General features: G+C 33.0%; 1 protein-coding gene across 1 annotated transcript; it reads right to left on the bottom strand.

The window, feature by feature from the left end:
• Nucleotides 1-572: 572 nt before the first annotated feature.
• Nucleotides 573-18,602, bottom strand: LOC145137415 (bidirectional sugar transporter SWEET17-like). Its single transcript, XM_079071539.1, has 6 exons — nt 18,397-18,602; nt 18,279-18,315; nt 17,978-18,188; nt 17,722-17,883; nt 17,135-17,254; nt 573-802 (listed from the first exon to the last, which is right to left on the bottom strand). Exons 1-6 carry the CDS (start codon nt 18,428-18,430, stop codon nt 635-637), a joined length of 732 nt encoding a protein of 243 aa, XP_078927665.1. The 5' UTR covers nt 18,431-18,602; the 3' UTR covers nt 573-634.
• Between the last annotated feature and the right edge of the window lie 959 nt (nt 18,603-19,561).

Genomic DNA, 19,561 nt, shown 5'->3' with positions numbered 1-19,561 from the left:
TGTATCAAATGCACCCTTAATTTGTATAATACGTTATATACTCCCCTTCACGATTGTATTTTGGTTTAGTACCCCTAAAATCGTGCTACTTTTATGTTCTTAATCTAGTTCCTTTCCTCATTTAAAAAGGATAATACATTCTAGTTTTTATTTTTAATATTTTATACAAAATTTTAATAGGAGAAAACAACACTTGCGAAATACACAATTTTATTTCTAAACCACGACTTGCTAAAAAGCATTTGAAGGTTAGTGACTTTAATTTTCTTCCAATAGTTGGACATCGAGTGCTACTATATGTACCCCTCGCTCATATAAATCGTCACATCATCGGAGGTACACAAGCATTATTACATTTATATTGGGACGTACACAAAGCAATTAGAGGGTACATATGAAATTTCTTTTGGACATATTGAAAGTTACAATGATTGTTTTTCCCTACTTATGTAACAAAATAAAGAACACTTTTAAAAAACATATTTTACAAACCCAATCCCATATATATATATATATATATATATATATATATATATATATATATATATATATATATATATATATATATATATATATATATATATATATATATATATATATAATCCTTTTTTATTTTCCATGCATAGAATATATATTAAATTGGCTCTGTGAGATTGGAAGTGGAAGATGGGAGGAGGTGTTGGTGTTGACTTCCATCATGAAGCTCATCGATGACAATCTTAGATGGTTTAGAAGAATTCATGTAAATTGAATAAACTGCAAGTTGTGCAAATCCAAGAAAAAATCCAGTCCCATTTGGTACCTAACGAATAAATGGTTAAAGTGAGCATGATAGATAAAACCACATCAACAAAATAAGAGACATTTTGTATTTTGTATAATTTTATAGAAATGTTTCATTAGTTATCATATTAGATCTTTTCAACGATAATTCACATATTGATATTAATGTTGACGATGTAACATTGTTAAACATATAGTGCTTTATTTTTGGAATTGATCACTTATACAACAAAATCTATTATTCTTTCAATTTATGTAATAAAAATAAAACAACTAACTGAGACAACCTTGAGACCATGTAAGATTTATTCATCTTGACATTTGTTAAAATTCAAAGCAAAGCAATTCAAACATATATAGACACCGAGACAACAATATGACCACAATCCAATCAAATAAAATATGGAAGTGATATGCACAACTAGATAAAGCTCCAACTTACTAATAATTATGACATAAACATTTGATCAAAAGTTACGAAAATTTCGTTTTAAGATAGTTACTGTTCCAAGTCACGTACACTTTTCAAGATGAAAAACACTAAGTTCATATTTTTTTAATAAACTTATATTCGTTAGTTAAAAATTTTGTGTACCAAGTACTTAGTTTTTTTTAACAAAAGTAGATTAAGGGGCAAGCAAGAAGCTAATTTATACTTTATACACTTACTCCCAATGTTTTAAAAACCGGTTTTTTAGTTGAACCGGTGTGGTGACCGGTTCACGGTTCAACCGGTTCGACCGCCGGGTGAACCAGTTTTTCTATTTTTCATGTCTTTTTCTATTTTCCTATACATACATTCTTATATAAATTATGAATTTGATGTTTACATGTTCAAACATTTAAAATACACATAATTTTTTTTTTAATGAATCCAAATACATTAAAATAACTATAATCATAAGTTTTAGTGTTTATATAAACCATATACGTCAAAAAGAAAATAAAATATAATACCGAAACGAAATATAGTTTTAGATGAATACAACCAAATCAAAAAACTTTATAACGTTAATGATATGTTTTTATCTAGAGAAAACTCAATAGATTTGAAAAAAAATCACCAAAGTTTATTATATAAATGGTTTTTTTTCATGTGTTTTTATTCGGTTTAACCTGTTCAACCGGTTTATTTTGACCGGTTCAACCGGGTTTTTCTAAAAACCGGCCGGTTCAATCCGGTTCAGAAATCAATGTAAAACCAGTGATAATTGAACCGCTCCTTCCTCCGGTTCCCGGTCCAACCGGTTCGACCGGCCGGTTCAAACCGGTTTTTAAAACATTGCTTACTCCACACTTAATCAAGCACGTTAGACTTCGATAACTCGAACAAATACTCAGAATTAAGTTTATTATCATTGAAAATGAAACCGTTATGGAACTACTGTAAAGCCACCTAAATTGTCTAAATTGCACCATACAAGTAGATTTTAGAAATATGAATGAAGTTGTACGAATCTTCTAAAGAGCACACCATTTTAGCGTTAAAAGGCTAGGATATCGAAAATCTCCACCATGTGAAAATTTTCTTCTAAATGTCAAACGCAACATCACATTTGGCATAAATGTGATCTCCCAAATCCACTTACTTTTTACCAACATAGACAAATATGTGATTACCAATCGATCCTCTCGCTGTGAATGATTAGTAGTTACCCTTATTTATGCAAGTCTCCGAGAGAGAACATTTTCTTTAATACGAATCCCAATGTTTTAAAAATCGGTTTGAACCGGCGGATCGAACCGGTTGGACCGGAAACCGGGGGAGGGAGCGGTTCAATTATCACCGGTTTTACATTGATTTCTGAACCGGATTGAATCGGCCGGTTTTTAGAAAAACCCGGTTGAACCGGTCAAAATAAACCGGTTAAACCGAATAAAAACACATGAAAAAAAACCATTTATATAATAAACTTTTGTGATTTTTTTTTCAAATCTATTGAGTTTTCTCTAGATAAAAACATATCATTAACGTTATAAAGTTTTTTGATTTGGTTGTATTTATCTAAAACTATATTTCGTTTCGGTATTATATTTTATTTTCTTTTTGACATATATGGTTTATATAAACACTAAAACTTATGATTATAGTTATTTTAATGTATTTGGATTCATTTAAAAAAAAATTATGTGTATTTTAAATGTTTGAACATGTAAACATCAAATTCATAATTTATATAGGAATGTATGTGTAGGAAAATAGAAAAAGACATGAAAAATAGAAAAACCGGTTCACCCGGCGGTCGAACCGGTTAAACCGGTTGAACCGTGAACCGGTCACCATACCGGTTCAACTAAAAAATCAGTTTTTAAAACATTGTGGAATCCACTTATTCCATTTCGTATTTTTTAGGCTCAACTATCAAAGTGATTTTGTATGTGGTATTTCTATGTGAGACAACCGTGGAAATGTTGTCCATATATAAACACTCACTACCAACTATTTACGATGTTAGAAAGGGATGGGTCTTTAATTGAAGATCTAGAGAATAGTTTACAGGTCATCTTAAGTCCTCCATTGATCAAAATGCATTTTCCAATTCCATACCCATATACCATCTTTCCAAACTCTCTCGAGAAGCAATCCTTTAGTCGTTGATTCCTTACTTACGCAAAAAGAAGTGGTTCCTATTTTCATCACCATTTTTTCTTTCAAATGACATGTTTATGTTAATATTAATTTCTTTAAGGTTGGAAACATAAGCTACACTATTCTTTTAATCACGATTAAAATTAACTATCTCACTTAAGAAAACTTGTATTGTCATGGATTGCTTTAATAACACAACAATTACCTTCCATAAGGAATCTCCAAACCAATTATATAGAATAGATCGTTTGGGTATGAAATGGCTTTCCATAACATGGCATCCACACTACTTTTCCATAACGGCCTTCTTCCGTGAAATCCATATTACGGTTTTATGTCATATGCTCCCACTCTAATACAATTTCTAACCAATTCTCTCTAACAACTTTAAGGACCTTTTATGGACTTTAACATAGAGAAGAGAAATATCCCCAGCATTCCAATAATGAATGTGGACAAGTTGTTATGCCTCCAAATTTAAAGGGATTTTTTGCATTCCACTGTCATAGCTTCTTTCTAAAAATTATTCACCAAAATTACCATTTCCTAACTCTTTGCAATTGATATCCAATTAGATTACCCAAAAAGATACTTGACAACTGGGAAGATTTACAATTCAAAAGATTGGCCATGTATCGACCTCTCTTTCATTGATCCATATACCAAAATGGTCTTTTTTAATCATTCACCTTATTTCGGAACTATATGGAATCACCCCGATATACAAGCTTAATTCAAAATTTTGGCAGTCGACCACTCACCTACCATAGTAGCATCACCAGCAAAAAAAAAAAAAAAAAAAAAAAAAAAAAAAAAAAATTGTAAATTTATAGAGGGTCCATCCCTAATATTGAAGATATTATATTATACATTCTTCATTGTATCTTACAAAGCCATATTCAACCCCTCTATAGATAATAAATATAAGAAATGGGACATACCCGTTGGCAGTTGGCATAGACCTCTCTTGAAAATGAAATATCTATGGGACACATATTAATATGGACCGAGGATACGGCCAATGGCGGATCCAATTGGTTGGCAGGGGTAGCACGTACTACCCCTCATTTCTCTCTACATATGTTAAAAATTGGATTTTTATTATATATACATATAATGTACTGATAAATTTAATAGTGCTCCTAGTTTAAGTAAAAACTTCAAAGCTCTAAACTATTTCCGGTTAATGAATGACCACTAAATTAATGGAACAGCCCACTTGGCGGTGGAATGCATATAATATTTCTGCAAAGGAAAAAATACATGGACAACACAAAGAGCTTATTTTGCATCTAGGCTTCTTTTTCCTAATATCTCACGGCTAGGCTAGGCTAATCGCTTATTTGGCTTGGTTTCTGTTTTTCCAAAATGAAATAGGCATCATTTATTAATTAGTTTATATTGATTTTTAATGTTTTTTATTTTAGTTTAAGTTGGTTGTTCAAATCAAAATAAAAAATTAGCTAATGAGTTATTTTGTTTGTAGGGTTTTATTGGAAATCTTTTTAAAAGAAAATTGGATGTTGACAATGGTATTAATGATAAAAGTGGTGGAGTGTATTCGAAAAATAGATAAACAAAGATGTCAACTTTAAAATATAAAACTTTTGGACTAGTTTGATATATCTAATGCAATCATATTTAAAAAAAAAATACTTATTATCATTTATCAAGAATATCATTGTGCTACCCCTAACAAAACTTTCTAGTTCCGCCGCTGGATACGGCCAACCATGGACACTCTTTTATTCATGAAAAATATAATAATTGAAACCTATGGAGAGCATACATTTGTGAAAATAATCACAAGAAAGGGATTTATAATACTTTTCTATATATATTTTAAAAATTATTCATTTCTTGTATGTATATTTAGCCAAATTGAAGATTTCATTTTAAATGAGGAAAAAATCAATCAACTACTAATCTTTAACAAAAGCATTCTATATTTTACTGAAAAATTACCTATAACTTGTGTAAAAATGTTTCACAAGTTTTTCTATATTATTTTGTAAACAATACTAACAAGATCGATTCCATCATACTTGGTTGTTGTCAAAGGATATTGTAGACTGAGAAGCAATAAATTACTCATTGCAGCCATTTCGGATGATAATTGTACTTTCAAACTCTTTCACATCCCCTGTGACACATTCTTTCATGATAGGCCAGAATTTCTCAAACAATCAATGAAAAACTCATTCCAAGTAATGTTTCGAAGCCCATGCTTTCCAACTTTATCTCGTTTGTTAAAATGTAAGCGTCGAAAACCATCGATTCCAATTTCATAAGGGACTTGAACATTGAACTTAAACTACACTTCAATATCTTAGGTTTCATGATCAAATCATCATCCACCACTACTCCGTTAATAGCTTTATGTATTTAGTTCTTGTTCACATACTAATGGAACATTTTGGTGTTTTTATGTCGCCAGAGAATACAATTTTTTTTTGTGCAAATTCACAGCAGTCAACGATTCCTAAGCTTCAAGGTACTTTGGAGGTTCAACATCTCCTATTCTTCCTGTGGAAATATGATTTCTAAAATTGACAACTTTTGCTTAGTTCAAGGACTATATTGTCTTTCCAACAATCCAGATCTAAAATTGGTGTATCAGGTCTAAAAAGGGCACCAGATCTAAAATTGTTGTCTTCAGGTCTAAAAGGGGCTTGTTCCTGAAATGTATTTACTCCGTTCTTGAAGGACCAAATTGGTCAAACCTTTTTGCCTTTTAACCTCATTGAACGCAAGATTTTTATCAAAAGGGAGAGAGTTTTGAAGACTTCTTCTTCTTCTTCTTCTTCTTCTTCGTCTTCTTCTTGAGCGACATTTTATAGGGTTTTCCCATTTATCACAAACTCATTATAGCTCATTGTAGTCTCTTTGATCAAGCTCTGTAAACACTGAAATATTTTAGTGGATTGGTTATCGGCTTCCTCCGCCTGTGGTTTTTCCCGATTTGGGTTTTCCACGTAAATCTCTGTGTCTCTTTTGATTTACTTTGTGCTTGGTATTTTTCATTGCATGTGATGATTGTGGATTCATATCTTAGTCCTATTCCGCTTGAACTAATATTGTTCTCGTGATTTGGATTTCTGGGTTGTTTGATGCATTAGGGCTTTTTCATTTTAGTGTTTCTTACCCTCTTTGTTTATTACAATATGTATCAAAGCTTCTGGGTTTTAATATTAGTTTATTTGGATCATTTTATCAAGTGATTGATCATGTCTTCGATGAAGTACGATATTTTGTTGTTGGATCGAAACACCATATTTCCCATGTGGCAAGTTAAGATGAAAGATGTTCTTATTCAGATGGATTTACACAAGGTGCTTCTGGGTTCCGAGAAGAAGTCCGCTTCGTGTATGGAAGAAGAAAAAGAGACAAAAGATTTAAAAGCTCAATCCTAGATTTGTTTGCATTTGTCAAATGACATTTTGCAAGAAATTTCAGCGGATGCTTTATAGTTAAAAATGGAGCAATTGTTGATGACGAATTGCCTACCAAACAAGTTGCATTTAAAGCAGCGGTTGTTCAATCTTAAAATGAATGAAGGAGATTCTTTAGCTGAACATTTATCCACATTCAAAGAGTTAGTGAGTAACTTAGAGAATATGGATGTTCAGTATGAAGCTGATGATTTAGCTTTATTCTTGTTGTCGTCGTTACCCGAATCCTACAACTATTTTCATGATACTATCATCTAAAGTCGTGACATTTTTGTCTTAGATGAAGTTTTTACAGCTTTGGATTCAAAAGAGAATATGAAGCATATTATCGGTGGTGGTTCAAGTGATGCGAAAGTTGAAGGTTTAAATGCCCAAGGAAGAACAACAGATAGAGGTAAAAATCCTCAATCTTCCAACATGACCAGATCCAAGTCTAAAAGCAAACGAAAGTTTTGTAATTACTATCATAAGAAGGGACATACGATTGATGACTGCTTCAATTTGAAGAATAAAGAGAAAGAAATAGAAAATGGCAAACAAGCTAACACTTCGGGTGAAGCCAATGTAGCAGAGGCTGGTTGTATTGGAGAAATTCTCATAGTTTATTCAGATAAACTTGATTACAGTGGTGAATAGATACTCGATTGTGGTTGTACTTTTCATATGTGTCACAACAGAAGTTGGTTTTACACTTTTGTAAAGGTTAACCAAGGCTATGTTCTGATGGGTAACAACTTTACATGTCCAGTTGTTGGACATGACTCAATCAGAATATGTATGTTTGACGGGCTTATCAAACCATTAGGCAAGTTAGGTATGTTCCTGACCTCATAAGAGACTTGTTATCTCTTAGTTCCTTTGATAAAAAGGGATATAAGTTTGCTGGTAAAGGTGAAGTTCTCAAGGTATTCAAAGATGGTTCTAACATACTGAGAGCCAAGTGCAAAACCTCAGATCTATACTTTCTTGATGGACAAACAATTTTGAGTGATGTTGTTGTTGTTGTTTCAAAGTCTCTTTCTGATACAGATCAGTCCCATCTTTGGCACCTTCAACTCGGCCATGAGTTTTCAAGGCATGTCTGAATTATGTCGAAGAGGATTACTTAGTGAACAAAATATTGTTGATCTAGAGTTCTATGAAGACTATGTATATGGCAAGGCAAAACGAGTGAGATTTATGAGTGGTATTCGTACAACGAAAGGACCTTTTGACTATGTACACTCAGATTTGTGGGGATCGGTTAGAGTTGCATCGAAAATGTGAAGTTGTTTATATGCTCACTATCATTGATGATTTCTCCAAGAAGGTGTGGTCTTTCTTCTTGAAACATTAGAGAGACATTTTTTCTACCTTTAGAAACTGGTAAGTATAAGTTGAAAAGCAATCAGGATTGGTGGTAAAGTATCTTCGCACATATAATGGACTTGAGTTTTGCTTAGAAGATTTTAATGCCTACTTCCGAAAGGAACACGTCACTCGACATCGCACGGTAGTCCATACACCTCAACAAAATGGTGTAGCTGAAAGAATGAATCGCGCCACTATAGAGAAGGTCTGGTGTATGCTTTCTATTCCAAATTGCCAAAGTCCTTTTGGGCGGTGGCTGCCTCGACTGCTTGCTATGTTATCAACCGATCACTGTCACGAGCAATTGATAAGAAAACTCCGTTTGAGTTATGGTCTGGGAAACCTGCTGATTATACAAATTTAAAACCTTTTGGATGTCCAACTTATGCACGAGTTGAGAATGGGAAGTTAGAACCGAGAGCAATCAAATGTGTTTTTCTTGGGTACAATCTAGGTGTTAAAGGGCACAAGTTGTAGAGCTTTGATCTGAAGAAAGTCATTATCTCAAGAGATGTTAGTTTTGATGAGTTTGGTATGATTCAACCAGTATTGAGACTCTTCAAATGGTACATGTTCATTACATGCATCAACTGAAGTAAGTAAAGAGAAAGATCAAATTGGAGGTGAAGCTTCCTATTTCACCTTCCACTTCTGTTCAAAGCTTAATAGAAAATCAATAGTCTTCCACGTCTGATGATCCCATTGTTGTTGAAGAGTCAACTTCTTCACCACCACGAGCTACTACTCCATGCATTGCAATGGATAGACCGAGAAGAGTAGTTGTACCTCTAAAGATGTATGCTGAAGTTGATCTTGTTGTTTATGCCTTTATTGTTGCTGATGATATTAAGTTTGGAATGGAGCCTATGAATTATAATGAAGCTATTAAGTCTAAAGACTCAAGTGAATGGATGATTGCAATGCAAAATGAGATGGAGTCCTTGCAAAGAAATGGTACTTAGGATTTAGTTCCTATTCCGAAAGGCAAAAGACCAATTAAATGCAAGTGAGTTTACACGCTCAAGGAACCTGTCCACTCGGATGATAAAACAAGGTACAAAGATCGGTTAGTAGCTAAAGGCTATAGTCAGATTCCTAGCATTGATTACACTGAAATTTATTCCCTATTTGTCAAACATACTTCTATTCATGTATTGTTGGGATTGGTTGTTTCTAACGATTATGAATTAGAGCAACTTGATGTTACTACAACTTTCTTAAATGGTGTGCTCGAGGAAGGGATTTTTATGCAACAACCTGAGGGTTTTGTAGTTCCTGGCAACGAGGAATATGTATGTAAATTAAATAAATCTCTTTATGGACTCAAGAAGTGTCCTAGACAATGGTATTAGAGGTTTGATTTGTTCATGACCAGTAATGAGTTCAAGAGGTACGCTCGTGATAGCTGTGTTTATTACAAAAACAACGATGATGGTTCAATGATCTACTTACTCTTTTACGTGGATAACATGTTGATCACAACGAAAGATATGAAGGAGATTCAGAAATTGAAAGACCAGTTGAAAGTTGATTTTGAAATGAAGGACTTAGGAGCTGCCAAAAAGATTTTAGGTATAGAAATTATGCGTGACAAGAAATCTAGGATCTTGCATCTTTCTCAGAAAAGTTACATTGGGAATATCCTAAGACGCTTCAATATGCATGAAGCAAAACCTGTTAACACACCTTTTGCAGCTCATTTCAAGTTATCATCCCATTTTAGTCCTACTACTGAGACTGATATGGCTTATATGGCACACGTACCATACTCTAGTGTTGTCGGATCCTTGATGTATGATATGATTTGCACGCGCCCTGATTTGGCTTATGTTGTTTGCATGGTTAGTAGATATATGACGAACCCATGAAAAGATCATCGGAAAGCAGTGTAGTAGATCTTTCGTTATTTGCATGGTACGTCTTCTATGTGTTTATACTTGGGTAAATCTAACAATGGGGTGCTTGGATATGTTGATTCAGTTTATGGAAAAGACTTGGATAAATGAAGATCGATTACAGGGTATGTGTTTACTTTGCATGGTTGTGCTATTAGTTGGAAAGCCCAATTGCATTCTATAGTTGATGTGTCATCTACTGAGGAAGAGTATGTGTCGATTACAACAATTAAGGAAGACATCTGGTTGAGGGGTTTATTTAGTGAACTCGATGATAGATTAAAGGTTACCACGGTATTTTGTGACAATCAAAGTGTTATCTTCTTGAGTAAAGATTAAATGTTTCAAGACCGAACAAAGCACATTGATATCCATTTCCATTTTGTGCGAAATATCATTGAAAAAGGTGATTGTGACATGGAAAAGATTGATACAAATTATAATCCCGTTGATATGTTCACTAAGAGTCTTCCTATAGCCAAGTTCAAATTATGTTTGGACTTGGTGAGTGTTTCTGATCGCAATTGAGCCTGATGGGCTCGTGGTGGAGGAAGTATATTATCTTTCGGAATCATTTTTTCTCTAAATGGTGATTACAGGTTCTTATAAAGTTTTGGAGTTTGATGAGTTGTTGGTGTTTAATGTTCTTGGGTTATTGTTGAACAAGTTGTTGTTTTCATTGTCTATTTTGAAGTCAAGGTGGAGATTGTGAAAATATGACTTCCAAAATTGACAAGTTCTGCTTAGTTCAAGGACTATATTGTCTTTCCATCAATCTAGGTGTAAAATAGGTGTATCAGGTCTAAAAAGGGCAACAAGTCTAAAATGGTTGTCTTCAGGTCTAAAATGGGTTTGTTTCTGAAATATATTTACTCCATTCTTGAAGGACCAAATTAGCCAAATTGGTCAAACCTCTTTGCCTTTTAACCTCACTGGACGCATGATTTTTTTATCAAAACGGAGAGAGTTTTGAAGAATTCTTCTTCTTCTTTTCTTGAGCGACATTTTCTAGGGTTTTTCTCCTTTATCACCAAATCATTTATAGCTCATTGTAATCTCTTTGATCAAACTCTATATACACTATAATATTTTAGTGGATTGGTTCTTGGCTTCTTCCGCCCGTGGTTTTTTCCGTTTTGGGTTTTCCACGTAAATCTATGTGTCTCTTTTGATTTACTTTTTTTGCTTGGTATTTTACATTGCATACGATTGATTGTGGTTTGATATCTTAGTCCTATTCTACTTGAACTAATATTGTTCTCGTGATTCGGATTTTTGGGTTGTTTGATACATTAGGGCTTTTTCATTTTAATGCATCTTACCCTCTTTGTTTACTACACTCGCATATAATGCAAGGCCCTACAATTATTAATTTTAACTTCGATATCACTAATGTTCTTAGACTACCCACATCGCCGGCTGTCAACAATTTTTGCAATGCCACGTATTTTATTTTGTTAGCCACATAGATTAACTCCTTTCAATATTTGAAAGGCTTGTAGATGATACTTAATATTAAAATAATGTTTCTATTTTAAGATGATCTTTTTATTATATTAACATTTTAATATATATATATATATATATATATATATATATATATATACTAGAAAAGATTATCCGGCGTTGCCGGGGTCGGAAGGTATTGCTTTGTAAAGTAAAGTAACATGTTGGTTGCTTTTTGTCCGTTAATGTGAGGGTAATTTGGTCTTTTCAGGTAGTAGGGACTGAATTTGTCACCATGGGTAAACCATATGGACCATTTATGTAATTTTGGTGGTGGTGGTGGTGGTGATGGCAGATGGTGGGTGGGTTTATGGTATTGGGTGTGTATTTTCTAATAAATAAAACATTAATTTAAAACCAAAAAGAGAATGTTAAATCTGGTAAACCACAGGTACCAATCGTGTAATTTTGTCTAACAATAATAATAATAATGATGAGGGACCATTTCTGCCAAAAGACTAAATACTAATAATATATAATAAAAGACGAGGGTTATGAAAAACTCAAACCAAAGTGAAAGGGTTGTTTGTGAACAAAAGCATAAAGATGAAGGGTCAATGTTGTAAGTTGGAGGAGCAAAATTGACAAAAAAGATGCCACTTTACTGTTAAAATCTTTTATAACTTTAATATATATATATATATATATATATATATATATATATATATATATATATATATATATATATATATATATATAATAATAATAATAATAATAATAAGCATTGTTTATTTGTTTTCCAGTTTTGGTTTTCTTTTGTGTTCTTTTATATGTTTAATACACTTAACTTTAATTATAAATTTAATTATTATTTGATTAACAAATATTATTAACTATGACTTCCTTAAAAAGAATATAATTATAAACATATTAAATTAGAAGGAATACGATGATTTGATTTAAACGTAGTCAATAAAATACGTAAAAATAACATTTTTTCCTCTTTAATAACATATCGAGTTGCATTACATATTATTTGTTTTTGTCGTTTTAACAATGTTGATGAATCAATTTATATTAATTTCCCACATATGACATTTATCTTTGGGGTAATGCAAAAATATGTAACAAATCCAAAAATTATCAACTACAACTAGATTTGATTGAAGAGATTTGGAGGCGAAGAAAATGAAGATTAATATTGTATTATTTGTTTTATGATTCATTCTTTTGTAACATCTTAATATTTGAATATTTAATAAAGAAAAATAAATTTAATATTTAATATTATTTTGTTATTTTATATATTAAAATATTATTTTAATTATATATAATTAAATTTATATGTATTTATTATTGAGTAATTATTAATGTTTAAATATTTAAAATATATGTTAAAATATATAAAGTAGTTGTTGATACGATAGTGTGACTACTTTTAAAAGATGAGTAGCATTGTAATGATGTAGAAGTAATTATAAAAAACTAATGTGACATGTTTGAAAGATGAATGACATTACATTGATGTGGATGACCTTAGATTTTAATGATTTGAGCTATGTTGTCTCTAGCTTGTTTCTTTTTCATCATAGTCAAGACCATTTTTTCATCTTTGTATTTTATTTTTTTAGGAATACAATGTGATCAAGTTTTGGACTCGCGTATCCTCATTCCCTAAAGTTGACAATCACATCGTTGAAATCTTCTAATTCCAAACAGGTTTTTGTACATCTTAATTGGGCAAAAATTAATTTTAAATTCTTATATCATTGAAGGATTATTGTTTAAATACTTTCACATGAAAAGCAATATTTTTAAGTCATCCTTCAAGTTGGAAGCAATAGAATGATCCCTATAAGGCCATCAACAATACCTTCAATGAAGGGGTTTGTGGTCTACGTGGCCACGAATGTTGTCCATGCACACCAGCCCGGACCTTCGTGGCCGGGCGTGATCATGTTGATTTGTGGTGAGGACAGTAGAGGACCACGATTCTTCTTCTCTCTCAGGCCTCAACCTTCTTCTTCTCCCTCCCTCTTTTTCTCTATGTGTGTGTGTGTGTGTTCGTCTCTTATTAACCGTGGAGAGTACTCCATGGTTTTATGGTGGCTCGTGGTGGCTAATCTAGAAGCTCTCTACAACCATTTTCGTGGAGACTATTACTGATGACCTAAGAACCTATCAAACACATCAAAACAACTCTCCCATGTCTTTTGCATACCCATGAACCCAGTTAGATTTTCATCACACAAACAACTTACCTAATCCTTCTTTATTTTTTTAATTCACTTACGTTTTAAATAATAAGAATTAGACTAAATGGAGTGGCAGCAGTTCTACCATAGTTTTGCCACATTGTCAAAAAGGAACACAACATCCAATGTGCGACTTGGGATGTGGTTTGGCTGCACGCAGTAATATCTAGCCGCTCTCTCTCTCTCTCTCTCTCTCTATATATATATATATATATATATATATATATATATATATATATATATATATATATATATATATATATATATATATATATATATATATTTATCTATCTATCTATCTATTTCACTCCTCTTTCTTCTACAGACTCTCTTTTTTCCCTCTTTTCTTCTTCCTTCTTTTTTTAGTACACCACACCTAGTGTGTGGAAAATAACCACACTTTTTGTGGTAAAGTTGACATGGAGTCTTTGTGGCGTCTACGTGGCATATGAGGAAGTTTGGTTTCTGTGGCACCACTCCCTCCAACAATATATGCATATTTTTAACTCCTTCAATTTTTTTAGCATATTTCGGGAAAAGTATCCTATGATTGAGCCACCAACCATATCGATATTTCTTACCGAAAATGATCACTTTAGGACTTGACATGATTTGAGTTTATTAAATTTTATAAATTTTGAGCAACATTTTCTGGAATTCTTCATCTTCCTATCCCTAAGATGGTCATCATAATTGTAATTGAATTTCCGATAAGACCATATATGATCATTCATCTTTGAATGTTGTATTACATGTACCTTTTCATCTTCGATCACCTTTTCCCACACTACTTCCTTAATTCTTGTGATTTTAACTCTTTTCCTTATCAACCATAAGAAACATTAAAAAATCACCAAATTTATTTACATATCATTTTAGTGTAAACTCTTCCTAGTAAACGACTTCTTTTATCCATTGCACAAGTTTATGTCACCAAAATGTTTCCCCGTTCCTTCACAATAAGAATAAATGAGTATGGGTTCCAAATACTCATATAGAGCTTTTTGTTGGTGATTTAGTGTTATTAGACATTTTAGGTAATTGGAACTAAAATTTGAGTTATGGGCTTATTATTTGTACTCTATATTATATTTTCGATGAATGTGGAATACATGCATATATAAGATCGAATTATAAGCTGGTACGACAGAATGACGGGGGTTCAAGGGGGTCGCGCCACCTTGCAGGGTCCTGGGGGCAGCACCCCTAGTGGGGTCTAAGGGGCAGATCCCCTGGTGGTGGTCCCTCTTGATTAAGCCATTAAATTCATGATTCTGCTAACTAATTTAGAAGATAGAAACCCTAATCTGTTAAAGCATAAATATGACCCTTCTAATGAGCCGTGATCAGAACCCTTCAGAGCTCTCTCTCTCTCTCTCTCTCTCTCTCTATATATATATATATATATATATATATATATATATATATATATATATATATATATATATATATATGAAACAATCTCATAATTTTATGGTAATTTGGCTTACGTTTCTGTGCCCAGATTCATGAGTGTCCTTTTGGATTATCCTAGATTGTATTTCCCGTATTCCAGACATAGGGTGGAAATATCAACTCGGAAAGTGATCATACATGATCCATAAGGAATCATGTTCTCCACCATCAACATACTAATCCCCTCCTAACCAACAATTTTAATGTCTACCCAAGCAATGTGATCCTCAATCATGACATCTTCAGACCATGGAACTATCTTGGAGATCCAAGATTAGGTTCCACCACTTGTTATGAAAGCTTCTTTATTCAAAGATAGTGGTAAGGAAATCAACATCCACCAATCTAAAACGTACTTAATAGACATGTCAATGAATACTTCTAATTTCTTTATGTAGTGGATAGCCTTCGCTTCTCCCACTTGTGTGGAATGAGGTCGTGGATAACAAAGTTATGCACTTTTGAATTAAGATTGAGTGATTGACCATGGAATGAACAAAATCCTTTTCACTTCCTTTAACCTCCCATTCTCCATCATATTTAACAACTTCCCACCATTCACACATTATGAAAGAACATCAACTAGTGTCTGTAGAATTAATGGTTGAGTTTCGTGGTAGCCCATCCTTCTTTTTCATGTTTCAGTATCTAGATCTAACGAAACCCTAACGTCCATGACCCGCTTCATCTTAAATGGATCGATCTAATCTTCATATTGAAAAAACGGTTTGGCATGCCCATAAAGATCACCTATTCAAAGATATAATTAACAGAACTGAACTTTTTCCTAGATTTATTGACTTTCTTTGCTACGTAGACGTCTACAAGCATCCACTAAATTTAGAACAACTTCTACTGGTCTCACACTTCCAACGCACATAGAAAGTTTGTGAAAAAAATGTTGACGCATTAATACGCTTAAGGTCTTTGATTTTTTCATTATGATGCCCGATCCAACCATCAACTTGTGACTCCCACCCTCTCAAGTTATTTTCAGTTTACCTTGATCTTAAGTTTGGAATATTTCGTTTAATCTCAATCAAAGATAAAAGCAAGTACAGTGTTTGTATTGTGAGTGCTTATGAAGTATTAATTCAAGTGAGACGATGAAATATCAAATTGTTGCACTTACAAGTAATGCACTTCTCACTTAGGGTGTGTTTGACACAAAGCGTTTGGGAGTTTCTAGCATTTGACAAAATGCTATGTTTTGAACAAAATGTCTCATTTGATACTATAGACTTTTAGCGTTTAGTTTAAACAAAACGCTTAAAATCTAAAAGTTATATCACTTAGCAGTTAAGAAAACGCTACTAGATATCAGCTATCCGCTATCCGCTAACAACTAGTTTTGTCGAACACGCTAGTTTGAGTTGACGTTGTATATATGTTAAAATGATACTTGTTTTTTTCTTTCATAAATAGTGACATCCATTGAATTCTGATTTTAAGATGCTTGTATCGATTTTACTAGTTTGAGAAAATGTAATGGATAGACCGTATATAATAAGAAAAAAAGTTGTACCAAATGATATTATTTGATTACTTGATACTTATCAAGGAGGTGTCTTATTGTGGAAAGAAAAGCATGCAGCATATCACAACTGGGACACTCCAAAGATTTTTTTTCAAAATGTGTGAGTAGGTGCCACAAAAGTTGACCTTATCATCAGATGGCTTTATTCAAGCCTCATATCTATATATATACTTAATATTATTCGTCACGTTAGATAACAAAACTTCCTCTGGCTCTGGGCCTATGGCTGAATGATATATATTATTTGATTAGTTATTATAATTCATGCATCAACTGCTTGATTAAATAAAAACAAATGAGAGAGAGAGAGAGAGAGAGAGAGAGAGAGAGAGAGAGAGAGAGAGAGAGAGAGAGAGAGAGAGAGAGCATACTCCGAGGAACCAGTCGTTTACAAGAAACGCGTACAAAGTCCACACCCCACCATTGAGAAAGAGGAAGAGGGAAAGAAGAAATGGCATATACTTAACACTTTTAGTTGTCACCACTAATCTCTGCATTATTAAACAATCACAAACTCATTGAATAAAGAGGTTTGACTATATATAATATTCGTTATTAAAATAAATTAATGGAACATTACGATTGACGATAAAGTATAATTCGAAATCGACTAATTTTTTCTATAAATATGTAGACATTGTCAACTCTATCCACCCACAACAGCAAATTAAAAGAAAATTATCCATGTAATTAATGTAAAAAATTTATCATTTCCATTGTAACAAGTTTTCACTAGGTATTATCTAGAACTAAGTAATAACCAAAGTCCAAAAGTATACATTTTTGTTGTCTGTTTTTTAAATAACAACAGCTATATTTCTTTATTATTAGAATAGTAATAATATTTTTAAGTCTTTTTTTTCAATATTTATTAAAAATGGAAAAAAATAATAATACTAAAAAGTCATCATGTATTTTTTTTATATTTTTGTATAGGGTTGGATCGAGATCCACTTACCATAGTTGAGAGAGGAGAAGCATACATGACAATATTAAGGCCAGCACCCAACAAACCTATCACATCAATCCTCAAGTCTCCTTCCATCAACAACTGAGTAACCAAAACAGCCACCGCAAAGGCAACCACATCCACAATCCCAGCTAGCTTCGCCGTTTTTGCCTGAATGATCATATTCTCATAATTAATATATACTCACATCAATCATAATAACACATATAAACACATATAATGATTAATTACGTTACACACTTACCCTCGTTGCTGGAGATGCATAAATGAGGAACAAGGAAATATAAAGAATCTCTACAACAATGCCAAAACCATTAACAGTTGCGACCAGATAACTTCCTGGTTTCGTGATTCCATAATATGTCCATAAACTTGAATTCAGCAAAGTGCAAATGTAGGGAAGGCTCTGAAACTCTTCTGTTGATCCTTTCTGCACTATTCTCCAAAACGTCTTCCTGCACCAACACATCACCATTTTCATTTGACGACTAAAAGGAATTAATGGGATGAGATATTCTAAGCCGGACAACACATTATATACTTACACTGGGGAGAGAAACATCAAAACAGAGATGATGTTGCCTGCAAAAAGAAACCATTGTACGTTAATTTGCTGGTATGTGTACATGTTGAATTATCAAAGATTAAAAAGAAATAATGTACCAATAATCCCCACATAGACATACAGGTTGTCCATATCTTTGAAGAAGAAGAAGAAGAAGAAGAAGAAGAAGAAGAAGAAGAAGACACAAGAAATCGAGCAGATTAGCAAGGAAGAAAGTTTGCTTATGGAGTTGCAATGGAAGACTAATCCCACCTGCACTCTTGATTATTATGTATATTTTCCTTTTTTATATATTTTCTACATTTTGGACGGTTGATATGTTGTTGTACATATATATTTTATTAAAATCTGATGGAAATTTTCAGCCTTGTATATGGCTTTATATTTTCCCCAAATAAATAATGTTGCAAAGAGAACTGCACGGTGTTACTTGACGACACGATTCATTTACAAGAAACACGTATAATAATAAGTAACTGTAGATTCATTTCGAAATATCATAAACATGTGTGTTCAAGCGTCGCTGTCCGTCCAGTCCATTCAGCCAGCTTTCCTGGCCCAAGTTTGATGAATTTACTGGTTTTTATTAAATTTTTTCGAGTCTATTGGACCAGGGGCGGACCCAAGAATTTTCCGAAGAGGAGGCAAAAAAAATTTATAACTTTTTAAAGGGGGCAAATTTTTTTGATGAGTAAAAATATATAATTTTGAAGGGTTAAAATATATATATTTTTTAAAAAACCTAGTTTTTAATGAATTTTTTTTGTTGTGGGGGCAATTGCTCCCACTGCAGGACCGCCACTGATTCGACCCATTGTCATATCATGCTAGATTGCAAGATTGTGCGTGAAAAATGTGGTTGTATGTAGTGGAGATGCAATGCTTTGGGAGTGGGACGCACGCACCGATGGCAAAAAAAAAATTACACATAAACGCCCAAAATTTCCAAAGTTTACTTGAAATCCCTTTATGTTTTTTAAAAAATTCAAAAGTGTCCGAGAAAAAAAAAATAAGAAAATGTAGCCGTCAGTGCAGTACAAGGAAAAAGATAATTAGCGGCGACAAAAATCGTCGCTAAAAAGTCAAATTGTCACCGGTAATAGTAATAGCAGCGACACGTCGTCGGTAATAAGTCGCCGCTACTTCTTCGTCGTTATTGATCAACTTGTCGCTATATAATGAGAATTGTCGCCGCTAATGAGCTTGTCGCCGGTAAAGAGTGTCGTCGCCGCTAATGATGATGTCGTCGGTAATGATAATGTC

Source organism: Lactuca virosa, chromosome 9 (assembly GCF_052849685.1).
Source record: "Lactuca virosa cultivar CGN04683 chromosome 9, Lactuca_virosa_CGN04683_v6, whole genome shotgun sequence".
Taxonomy (NCBI): Eukaryota; Viridiplantae; Streptophyta; class Magnoliopsida; order Asterales; family Asteraceae; genus Lactuca; species Lactuca virosa.
The sequence above is the reverse complement of the archived record's forward strand: the minus strand, read 5'-3'. Positions and strand labels throughout refer to the sequence as shown.